This window comes from Passer domesticus, chromosome 6, assembly GCF_036417665.1.
Source record: "Passer domesticus isolate bPasDom1 chromosome 6, bPasDom1.hap1, whole genome shotgun sequence".
In the NCBI taxonomy this organism is placed as follows: Eukaryota; Metazoa; Chordata; class Aves; order Passeriformes; family Passeridae; genus Passer; species Passer domesticus.
The window spans coordinates 3,152,260-3,165,381 of NC_087479.1; the positions used below are offsets into that span (position 1 = coordinate 3,152,260).

Here is a 13,122-nt window from a genome sequence, read left to right on the forward strand (position 1 = left end):
CAGTCACAGCATGAAACAGCAGCATAAGCCACTTGGAAAAACCTGCTGCACTCTAGAAAAAGCCCAGGAATTCTTATATATAGTGTAGCCATTACAGAAAAAATGTCATTAGGAGACCATAAATGACTTGATTACTTCCTGTCCTGGCATCAAATCCTCAAGGATCAGAAAGATGCCAATCCTTGGCTGGAGGAAATCAGGACACTCCTAATAGGAATATCAAAATATTTGGAATAAAATCCTAGTAATAGAGCATGGGAAATCACACAAACCGCCCCCCCCCCCCCCCCCCCGTGAAATATCATCTTTGAGGTTTCAAACTTTCATATTAATTTAAAAATGTAAAAATTATACAGGCCCTTCTGACTTCAGCATGGATCTCCATGGGCAGAAAGCTGTGTCCACATGGACAATGGAGGATTATGAGCTCTTTGCAAAGGTCTCAACAAAGAAAACCCCAATTGTATACACTCTTTGCAAGTCAGTGCAATTAAAAAAAAAAAAAGCAATTGAATGAACAACCACCTGTAACATATAAAGACATTTATCAACACCAAAACACAGAGAGTTTTATGCAGATATAAATCATTAATATTGAGTCAAACTTTTGAACTTTTGCACTAAATCTACAACATTCTACAGGAATTGTATTCTACGCTTCCTCTTTTGCATTTGTATGCACATACATACATACACATACATATGTATATATCTGCATGCAGCAGCCTGTCAGTGTCACCCAACCTATGAAATTCTATAGACAGCTTTTGCTCATAAATCTGGAAGACACTTTTTCTTTCAGTAGAACAAACCCTTAATCTGGTTTCAATGAGTTGTAAAAGACAGCTCCTGTGATTCACCCCCTCCCCTCAACAGAAGCACTGCTTGTTAATCCAGCAGGAAATAACATTTGCCAGGATTGACAGCTGTGGATTTGTATTCAATTCCCAAATTAAAAACCAATGACAGTGCCTAGTTCAATGGAGTTGTCAAGTAAAATAAAGAAAGTAAAAAAACCTGCTGCTTTCTCTGTAATACAAACATACATACATTTTGGACAACAATACTAAAAGCTGGGAATGTGATATAATAGGATTAAAGCTGTGTGCAAAGTTTCTCTTTGTTGTTTTTTTTTCACCAACAACTCACATTTTGTATTTTTTCACGTACATAATAATTTTTCCCTTTACTCCTAATAAATGTTTTAAAACACGTTAAAAACTATTTCAGTAACTATTTGTAACCGTGCAAAAATACAATGTAATAATTTTGACAGTCATATCCGCAAAATCTTCATATATAACAATAATTATTGTCCAATTCAAATAAGCTTTAATTACAGACCAAATATTATGAAGAGATCTAATGCCACAGGTCCTCACGCTTCTGCAAAATCATGTTAAAGGTTAATCAGAGAGCATCTTGGGCAGTTTCTATTGTTAATTTGAGTAATAAGAATCAGAGGTGGAAAACACCCAGTATAGTAAAGATGAGCTGTTTTCTAGTGCTGTGCCAAACTCTGAAGAGCCCAATGCAAGTTCTTCCTTTTCTAACAGTCTTTGGAATAAGTCACAACAGTATGATTCTTCCTGGGAATTCAACTCCATAATTATCATATAGATCATATATTTCTAATTGCTTATATTTCTGTAAATACTCCTCTCACTTGCTAAAAAATTTCACCTTTCTTGTACCTTCACATGTCCACGTTCCTCCAACACTCTGCTTAAACAAGGCAAGAGGGAACACCCAGCCCACTTCAGCAATCTGTGAAATTACAAAATGCTAAGTATTGTAACTTGCTGCTCTTTACCTGTAAGAAGTGATCCTCCTGAGGTCTGCAATGGAAACACGATAGCCACACTCTTCCAAAACTTCCTCACAAGCAATTTCTTCTAAAGAAAGGCCTGGCTTGTCCACAATGCCAGCACAGAGTTCATAGGTCACTCCAACCACAGCAGGTAAGGGATTTTCCAGGGAAGGGAAGCTCTCCTTGTCCTGATTCTCAAAGACTTGAGGATGATGCCTTTCTATTTCACACATGTAAACAGCTTAAAAAAAAAAAAAAAAAAAAAAGAAAAAAAGAAAAAGAAACAAGGGGCAGTATGTTAGTCTCTTCATATTAAATATAAAAAAGGGTGGCAGACAAATTTTGCCTGGAAATTAACAACCATGAGAGTACTTGAGAGTAACAAGGAATTCAGCTGTGTTATCTGTTAAAATAATGACACACAAAACTGGAATTTTAAAGAACAAAGGTTCTCTTGCCATGTCCATAAAATTATTCTTTAAACTCTTATTTGTACTTACATCATCTGAAATGAATTCATGCACACCTTAAAATAAACAAAAATTGAAAAAGGAAGCTTGTTCATCCAAGAAATCGAAGTGCCAGAAGCACCATACAGCTCCCATTTGTTGGGCAATGCAGATATTGGGATTTAATTTAAACTATGCAGTTATCTTGCAGGAAAGTTGGGTTGCACATAAAGTACCATGTGCACAATGATGAGTCTTTCAGCCTGTCAACTCAGCTGTTATTTAGAAAGGGTATGAAAAGCATGTATGCTTGTTTGAAAAAAAAAAAAATCCTCTTTTGAACATACAGTTCCTTGCACAGATTCCTGTGTGGAGTCTGAAAAAGACTTCTTGAACTAATCTACAAACAGCTGCCACTGTAATGCACTCCTAAAGAAAGTGCAAATGTCAGATTTTGGTCCTTATTTAAGCAAAACCTCTCACTGATGTCAACAGAAATTTTGCCTGAGTGAGAACTGCAGGACTGGATGTCAACACACAAAGAATCCCTACTGACAGACAACTCCAGATCATTGCAACTTTTATATACAGGCATAATTCCACTTGTTTTTTCCTTGAAATTTCCTTATGTCTATCCCCTTGCTTTTCATTAAAGGTTTCCAAGAGAGTGTTATAAACCACCCTGAATAAAACTATTTTAAACTTTGAACCTATTTTTATTCCATTAAAATAGTTTTCAAACATATTTCACATACACATAACATGGTTTTTACATTGGTTTTTCTTTTATATCCCATTTTAAATCTCGCAGAATTGATAAATTTTTGTCCTTCCAGATACTGTAGCTTTGTATTTCTTAAAAAAAGGTCTCTGGAGAAATGTTGCTGCATAACAGTGAAGTTCCACAGTGACTTCTTAAGCACTTGGTCTCTGAGGCAGAGTCTACACCCCTGCAATTTGTGCCTGGGCTCTTTCTGCAGTGCTCATTTTGACCCCTCAGAAGTGCAGAATAGCAAGATCTGCACTTGAAAGGGAGATGTCAAGATCAGTCCAATATCCAAAATCTAATTTTTCTCCAGAAGTTAAAACTTCCAAAGCTGCTAGTCTTAGGTATATCCAGGTCTTTGAGATTCAAACAGGTTTGGATTGGCATTTCCATTTCTTACTTGAGAGACGTGATTTAGAGCTCGAGGGTTTGTCTTTTTTTAAAGTGCAGCATGAAGCCAGAAAAAATATTCCCTGCCAGCTCTAAGGGACAGCTCCTTGAAGGGTGTCTATTGTCATTATTCCAAAAACTTCTAAAAGCTAGGAAAATTATCATAAATGACAACCACATCCAAGATTTCTCTGAGACGAGCCAAATCCTCTGAAAGTTTCATTTCTTTTTTAGTACTTTTTTAGACATACCCACATCAGATAATTAAAAAAGGAGCAACACATGCATCCTTTAAAGGCTTTGAATACTAAAACAGGATGGAGGTAAAAGCGTGGGGTACAGACATAAGAAGCTGTGACTTAAAAATTCTTCTGTATCCCTGAAAACCATCCTGTCATTCAATTGGGCACATGCAATTCTCCTCCCTCAGCACAACTGGCCCCACGTAGATCAACACCTACATTCCCAGAAGGACCTAATTCAGATTCCTCTTCAGAGCAAAGTCCTGTGATATGGCCACACTTCAAGCGCAGGAAAAGTTTTTCTCTGTAGATAAGGAAGAAAAGAAGCAGTACCAGACACTTCTGTAAGAGCCTGGATATTAGAGCATTCACCAAGGAGTCTGATTATGAATTTAATATCCCCTGGTTTGCAAAAGTTCAAACTCAACTCTCACAGATAAGCAAAGCCTAGAAAGCCAAGCTGCCTTCTAATGTCAGGGAACAGAGAACCTCCCATAACTCTCTTGAAGGTGCAAAACTGACATGCAAAGAGATGCACTGGATAATAAAGAACTGGATGGAAAAGCAGTGTGTGACCCACTAGCTAAAGCACACTCTACAGAGGGAAACCTGTCACCCTCCTCTTCCTCACCACAGGTTGTCATCTTACTGCAAATCCACAAAGAGTTTGGAAAGCAGAATCCAGAAGCCCCAGCACAGTCACCCACCCACTTGTCCCATGTCTGCTGTTCCCTTTTCTTCCGATGCTTCCTTGGCCAGGAACTGCCTCTGCACCACTGCTGGGCAGTTCCTCCATGGCCAGATGGACACGGCTACGAGCGGCAGCACGGTGAGGAACCAACCTGTGCCAGGGCAGCTTCTGGCTGCACATCAGGAAGAAGGACAACAGAAAGGCTTGTCAGGCTTTGGAAAAGGCTTCCCAAGGAAGTGATGGAATCCACATCTGGACCAATCACCCTGGAGCCACTTGGCTGTAACAGTTTCCACTCAGAGTGGAAACTCCAGGAGAATCAATGTTCTCACCTTCCTTTCTGTAACGTGGGACAAAGGATAGATGGTTCAACCAAATGGAGCAAAGAAAATCACTGCTATTATTAAAAGCAGCCTTTGCAGGTGACACATACAGGGACATGTTTGCTGTCCCTAAGCAGAAGAAAACAGTAGGGACTGAGGAGCCAGTGGGAAGGCACTGTCTGGGAAGGCGCTGGCTCCTCTCTAAACTTCTGACTGCACTGGTGTTTCCTACCTCCTGAAACGGAACATGGCTTATGATTCAAATCTTTGATACTGTTTATTTTAAGTCAGTGGAAAAACAAACATCACAATCCATTGAAACGTCATTATACTTACAGTTAATAAACCAGAGTGTGTTTTCATAGGTCCCAACCCTAGCAACATATAATTTTATTATATTTGAAAATGTGTGGTCAATTGTCTACCAAAATAAGCATTGACCAATACCTTTGCAAATTAGTCATGGGTGAGGTACATCTCCAGAGATGCTTATCTTTCTTCTCTCTGCTCCTCCCAAATGTGTGATTTCATGATCATTCAAGATGATCTAATCCCAGAGCACACTGTTTGCCTCACTGGTTGTGTGCTTCTGCCACCCTCAAGTCAGCAGGGACTCCTTCAGCTCCCTGCTCCTCAAAACCTCCTGTCTGCAGCCATTCTGCCGTGGCTGCATAAGGGCTGCTGCTGCCAAACAGAACGGGAGGGATGAGTGCCTTTACAAGCAGCACAGACACCAGTGGGAAAAGCTGCTCCTGCCAGCACAGCCTGGGGAAAGGCGAGCACACATGGCACCAGCACACGTGCAGGGGACGTGCCTGCAGAGCGAGCGGCAGCTGCTCCTCCCAGCAACGAGAGATCGCCTTCCTGGTGGGACCCTGGTGGATCTGGCAAGGAGAAAAGCCTCAGCCTTTGTCTAGGCTTTGTGGAACAGGCACCAGGGCAGACAATTACCATGGAATGGAGATATAATTATAAATATAGGGATGTGAGTAAGGGCAGGGCATGGCTGAGATCACTGAAGTGCTGTGGGGTATCTGACTGAACACTGGCCAGGTGTCTGAGCAGCTCCAGCCCCTGGAATGCTTTAACTCCAATCTTTTGAGGCTGATTTGACACCTTCATAGAGATAATGCAATGAATGTGTTGCTGCTCAGTACATATATATATATGTGTGTGTATATATACATATATATATATATGTATATATATACAGGCACATGCTTCTCCCTAAGATTGCCTCAAAGAGAGCAAGAGCTGTGGGAGCCATTTATGTGCTGGCAAATAAAAGACAGTGGATTAGTGATGAACAAATAACCAAACACTTTATACAAGTCAATTAGCACTCGATGAAAAGGATGCACTCTCAATGTAACACTGCTGCACAGCACTGGAGAGGCTGTAATCACTGTCAGGAAGAAAGGGCAGTGTGACACTACCCTAGAAAGTTTTCTACAAAGTCTACCATGAGCAGTCTTGAAACTGTCTCTTAGCAACAGTCAGTGAAATACCTTGTCATTTCTTTTAATTAAAATGCAGTGAATACGCATTTCATTTTTAACTTCCAGAAAGTAAATATTGATTTGAATTAAAAGAACTGATACAAAAACTCAGAAAAAAAAATTGCATTAACCTAAATTCATAATAACTGGTAAAATGAAGTTGTCCACATACTGGTGAAAAAGCATACGGTCCTGAATCTCTCTCATTTCAAATTCCCAACTACACAATGCACAGTAAGACAGTACAAATAAAAAGAATATTTAAGACAAAACAAAACAAAAAGGAAAACACTGTGCTTCTGTACAAGTAGGTCAAGAAGGAACTTCAAATTAAAGCAATTTCTTGCATGATCATTGTAGAGTTGTTTGTAATTTAATCCAAAAAAGGACAATAACCAGCCCAAGAGCAGAATGCAAGACTACCCTGATCATTCGTTTAATCTGTAATGGAAATTTCCCTGGTTAGAAATTCTGACTGACTGAAAAGGATGGGCTATCATACAAAGAAACAGAATATAGAACAAAGATTTTTATCACCACAGATGCACCAAGTTTTAACTGCTAAACCCTTAAAAGCCTGCTTTACTAGAGAGCAAAAGTAAATGTAAAAGAGAGGATTACCTGGGCGGAACTGCTTCACCACAACAAAGCACTGCCGAGAAGTATTAAAGATCAGGATTGACACACTGGGGAGGAAGATAAAAACACCAAAAGATCAATGCTTTATGAGGGATTAATGCAGAACTATTCAACTTACATCTTGTGAATTTAATTTCAACTACATAAATACATGTAAGACTTATTACTAAAGCCATGACACAGCAAGGTCCTTGTCCAAAATCCATCTAGAGGGATAGATAATGGATCATGTTCCCAAAGCCCATGACAATTTTGCTCAAAATTAAGTCCCTTTTGTCTCCTGGCATGCAAAATAAGCACCAATCAATTCCTTCTTCCTAACAGGAACACTACCACCACTCCCTCTTCCAGTCTAAGAACACTGGTACTAGATAGCAAAAAATCCTTACAAATAAAAACATTTTTTCCCCTTATATGAGTCTCAAATTAGGATGGTCAAAACCTCAGGCACAGTCTAGTCTCATTCAGAGACAGTGACTTCTGTATAAGCACAGAGCATCTCCATCTGCAGCTTCCTGCTGAGCTCAGGTTTCAAAACAGACACCATCCAAGTCCAATTTTGTACAAATTTAATCCAGTAGCTTCTCCTGCTACATTCAGTGGTTGCTTGCAGTGTGTGTCATGGGGACACCTGAGGGGCTGAGTATTTGGACATGCTCTGGATGTGTAGAGTACTGATGCTCTCTGCTTGCCTAACACACTCCCAGGTTTTACTAAATGAAAGTTTAAGAAAATGCAGACGAAAGTTTTTCTCCTTAGTTGGTTGCTCACTGCCACCTGAAAAAACAAGTGTATATTTTGTACATTACCATGGCAGCATTCTCTCATTTGTTCTGCCTCACTGTATGCAATCGAGACGTTAATTCATTATTCTATGAATTCTACAATGGATTAGACTCACAATGGCATATTTGCAGGGCTGAGTCAAACTTTCAACTTTTCTTGTAAAAGAGCTGTATATTTATTTTCACTATTTGATTTAATAATGAAGTCTCAAGCTGCCAAAGAAAATGCTATCTGATGATTATTAAAAACAATGTTAATGTTTATTATAATAATATATAAAAACCCAAACAGAAGGGAGAAGTCCAGATGTTAGTATTTATATTCATGCTTGCTATTCTCAAAGACCTGTACTGCATATTGATGGCTTCCTGCCCTGGGAGATGCCATTTGCAGGCAATTTTAAAGCAAAGGTTTTAGCCTTCAGAGAGGTTGGAGGAGAACATTCACTCTGATTCCTGGCACTGGGGTTCTTTCTGGAATATCTGGGAGTTTGTGCTGGAAGAAATGAAGTTAAACCACAGACCATAATAGTTTTAAGGTTACTTAAATATTATTCTTTTATTCTTTGATTTTTTTTTTCCTTTTCATGACTGATCCTCTCCCCAAAGCAGTAGTGTCTGAGGGCAGACACTGCTCTAAACAAAAGGGGAAAAGGAATTACTGCCACTGAACCTTTGTTGTTTTGTCCACGGGCACTGCCTGAAAGTGGAGAGAGCAGCAGCCTAAAGCTGCTGATGAAGAGTGGAAGCTTCCTGAAGCAGATGGTTGCCCTTTACCTTTCTTTACATCCACCACCCCAGGCCCAATCTTTCCTTTGGCTTGCCTTCTTCAGCATGTCTCATTAAATAACTCATACCAACTCATTAAAAATGGCTCAGCTATTAGACATTATTTTTTCCTAGGAGTCAATCACTTGAGATTTTTATGGAACAGATGGGAAAATTAAAAACAATCTGTCAGAATTAAGGAACAAGATCAAATTAGCTGGAAAGGAGTAGCAGCAAGTTATTACAATTGTCTGCTTCTCACACCATCTTGAGATGAGAGGGTACAGAAATGGCACAAATCTGTAGAACTTTCTATTTAATTACTTCTAATTTTCTGAGAGACTGACAAACAATTTTGAACAGAAATGTACATTCTTTAACAAACCACAACACGCAAGCTCTAATATTTCCTGTCAGAGTTGGAGAGTCATGGAGGAGAAAGTTCAGAATTATACCTTCTTAGGAGGGGGGTAACACTGGGAATGCCATTTGCTGTTTCATTGTTCACAAGACACAATATAACATGAAATATTTCCACAGGTCACCAGGTCTGAAAACCCACTGAAGGCTGCATTCAGGACAGTTATCTGAGTATTACACAAAGTTAAAGCAAGACAGTTCAACTGAGCTAAGTGGAGGAGCCTCACTCCCATTTTCAGTGGGTTTCTTTATAATGACCCAAAATGTGGGTTCACATGATTGGTGTGGCCCACAAGGAAAATATTTATCTTCTGGAGTTTTAAACCATCATACAAAGAATTCACTACAAAATCAGTTTGAGATTGCTATTTTTACAGATGATATAGGCTACTAAAAAGAACTACTACAAATCCATTAGTAGGTCCAAACACATCTTTCAGTGGTGCCATACCATGGGGTATTACAGAAGTATTTGATGCTTCAAGGTAATTCCCTTCAAAATATTACAACCAGATCTATTTTAGGGTATTATATACACAGCTTTTAAGTGAGGAGTAAACATACGAAAAATTAAAACATCCACAAAGACTTTTGTGAGCATCTCCACACCCAAAAGATACAGAAAAGAAATGAAGCCAAAGTTGTACATTTAGGAAAAACACACAGAAGTACTGGGGAAAAAAAAAAGCCCAGCCACACTCCCTAAAAGAAGGCAGTAATACTATACAAGAATTTAATCTAAAATGGATATCAAAGTCCTAATGTACCAACAAGCTTCTTGTCTCAAACAGGAGCACAAGACCACTTTGTTTATTATATTTTACAAAGGAAAACAATACCCAGATATAAAAGGATCACGATAAATCCCAAGCTTCCATCCATGCCTTAAAACAAGCTGTAACACCTCTGCACTAAGAAAACACTCTCAGCTCAGACCTGCTAATCTTTACACTTGATGTGGCAGATCACTTTTACCATATTCCAGAGGTGTGGATCTTTGCTGGCCATTCCTCCAGCAGCTGACTCTGGGGGACACCAGAGGTGTAAAAGGAGAGCTCAGGAATGCAAACACCACTGCCCAGTGAAGGAGACCTGGCTCCTCCACACCACATCTGTCGTGGCTGCATTAGGGACTACAACCAAACAGAAAAAGAACTTTTTAAGAGATGACAAGGTGTGTACAGTGTCTTCCAGGGCTGGTGAAGACCACAGACCTACTCAGCCTTCAGCTCAACCTCATCCTCAACTTCCCACTGCAGTAGCTCCCACTCACTTTATACATAAAATAAATCACTACTCTAATTACAGAAGTTCTCCCCAAAGAAAGCTTGCATGTAAACAGCTTACTGTGCAGTGATGTAGAATATTGTTCTTTCTATAAATATGGCAACAATTAGAGTAGCTTTAAAGTATTTTAAGAAAGATATGTACCTAAAATGTCACATACAAAGAGCATTTAACCTGTACTAGAGCTGTTGTTGCACTGGTGTGTGTCTGGTCTTGGCACCTAACACAATGTTTTCTGAAAGGGATTCCAACTATTCAGCCAAACTCTCATGTAGCATTTAACCATTTAAACTTAAAAAAAGCCCCGAGTGAAATAGGTATTAGGATTCTCTGATGGATATTTGACTTCTCTAAACTAAGGCAATGTGCAGAAATCAGAAGCTGACCCAAGGACACTGCAACACAAGAGTGCAGAACCTGAATTCCTCCTCCACCTTTAAGACTCTTATGAAAAGAGGTAACACCCACCTGAATACAGCCTTTACAGCTGAAAACACCGCTGAGAATAGTTTAGAAAATGACTCCATTGTGTGCCATAGAAAACTACTTCCACCATTTTCCTTCCCCCAACATAGTACAGCTCTGTATTTATTGAAATCACAGTAACTGATGCTTTGTGATATTCCAGCTCAGCAGACATTTAGCTAGAAATACTGCAACTTCACACTCTCAAACTGAGAAAGGAAGGTGGTGTTTCATGGAGCAGCACAGGGCATGCAGCATTTGACCACAGCAGCTCTGAGGTAGGGGACAGATGAAAACTGACATCCTGTTAAAATGTGCACACACACATATGGACCATGCAAAGTTAATTCTTTTGAAATGCATCCCAGAAACTGAGATCAGCAAATGAACTTTACCACAGCTTCTTAAATGTGTACTTCTAGGGCTCTAGTTAATCCACATGCAACTGCTGACACTTACTAATTGCTTTTCATGAGACAAACTTTCAAAATCCTTTAATAAATAAAGATGGATTCAGTCTTTCTTTATTCTTAAATGCGGCCTTAAAGCTGACTTTACAAACGTGAATTTGTAAACCAAAAAATAATTTTAGAAAATCCCCACAGTACAGCAATAGCAAAGACAGGGACAAGACTCCTGTACTTCTGTCAGTGAGCTAAGACTCTCAAGGCTGGAGATGAGGACTTTTAATGACAATCCTGTACTAATAACTAAAATACTAATACATTAGGTAAATTATGAGGCAACACAGGCAAAGAAATTGACCTTTCTTAAATCCTTGTAAGAGCAACTCAGGAGCTGCTTGTGCCAAGCATGGATATGTGTGTGACACACACAAATTGTGATCAGAAATGAACAGTGGAAGATAAAGCACCTAAAAAAAGTCTGGTATTAACATTGAAAGCCAGGACTTCTCAGCTATTAACCTCAGCCACTTTCATCTACTTTTAAAGGTTAAAAAGTATCTCAAAATTAGCTTAAAGCTTGTAATACTGGTAAATGCTGCCTACAAACAATAATCTCAGCTCCATGGGGGAGACTTTAGGAACTAATGATGTATGATTTCTAAAAAACCACAACAAACTAACCAAGCCAAACTACCAAAACCCCTCCAATACTACTAATACTGTGCCTGCAGTATTTCAGTTACCATTCTCAATGAAGACAAAATAAAAGGAATGGCAGATTCCAAAAGGAGACACAAAAACGGCATGCAGGAATAAAAGCAAGTAAGTGATTTAATCAGCCCCCTTGACTCTCAACAGATATTTGGTTTTAAAAATCCCTTTGATACAATCAGAAGAAAATAATCAAATGTAGTGTGCAACCACAGAGGTATTTAGAGATGCATTCATCTCTGCTGGAGAGCATGTGAATATAAAACATACATTTCATATTTTTGCCCACATAGCTCATAAAGGAGAAAATGTCAAGATTTACAAATCATACTAGATGAAAAGTTAGTAAGAAATAAATAAATAATTCAGAAATCCCATAATTGTTTTAGCTTTCAAGTATAAATTTGTTTTTCTTCTTGAACTTATATGAATTTGGCTTTCTTTGTTCATAGAGGGATGACAAATTGATTATTCATAGTGTTCCATGTCAAGCCTATAATTCCATCTAGTCTTTTTTAAATATTGTGTTTGAGAAACACCCCAGATCACAACTAAATTATGTTTATAATGTGCTAAAGGGCTGGAATGGACCTTAAAGATCCTCTACACTCAACCCCCACTGCCATGGGCAGGGATACCTCCCACCAGACCAGGCTGTTCCAGGTGTTATCCAACCTGGCTTTAAACACTTCCAGGCTTGGGGCATCCCCAGCCTCCCTGGGCAACCTGTTCCAGTGCCTCACCACCCTCACAGTAAAACATTTCTTCCTAATATCTAACCTAAACTTTGCCTCTTTGAATCTGTACCTCTTGCTCCTTGTCCTGTCACCACAGTTCCTGACAGAGTCTCTCTCTGCCTTCTCTGTGGGTCCCCTTCAGACCCTGCAAGGTCCCCACACAACCACGTTCACATTTGTGAATGTGTCCTCTTCTTGTTTGAACCTAAAATGACTGTGCCTTCAATTTGAAAGTGATAATCAAAAACCACCTAAACTGGTTTGAGAGCCAATTCTTTGGGAGGAGTCAGCCTTCAGGAGGGCCTACTTCATCTTATTTCAAAATTATTTTTTACGTCCGTACAAAAAAATGGTATGTAGCCCCTGTGCCACCTCTGTATTCAAATCAGTGATCAATTGCACAGCTGGACATGTCCTGAAAATTTCTCATGTGGTGTCTAAAGTGCTGTCTTCTTCCTTTTATCAGCACAGCACCCAGTACCTTAAGCCAGAGAAAACAGCCCCTTCGTTTTCAGAACAGAGATGTAATAAAGCTGTACCCTTTGATTATTCTCCAGTGCAATTCCTTTAGTTTCCCAGAGCTTTAGCTATAATGCAGATAGTCCTGAGATTAAATGTGTGTGCTTGCACAGTCTTTACTGGTTCATTTAAGTTTTCCTTCAAAGCATTTTGCATCTTTCAAAGGCCTACACCAATCCAATTGGCTGCTTAAAAATGGAGCCTATTACAAAAG

General features: G+C 39.2%; 1 protein-coding gene across 1 annotated transcript in view; it reads right to left on the minus strand.

Annotated features, from left to right (window-relative positions):
* Positions 1 to 13,122, minus strand: part of NUDT14 (nudix hydrolase 14) — a 59,408-nt gene that overhangs the window by 10,708 nt on the left and 35,578 nt on the right. The window contains exons 3-4 of the mRNA XM_064422868.1: positions 6,792 to 6,856; positions 1,814 to 2,051 (exon numbers count right to left, since the gene is read on the minus strand). Coding sequence (XP_064278938.1) covers positions 1,814 to 2,051; positions 6,792 to 6,856 — 303 coding nt within the window. The remainder of the gene's footprint in view (positions 1 to 1,813; positions 2,052 to 6,791; positions 6,857 to 13,122) is intronic.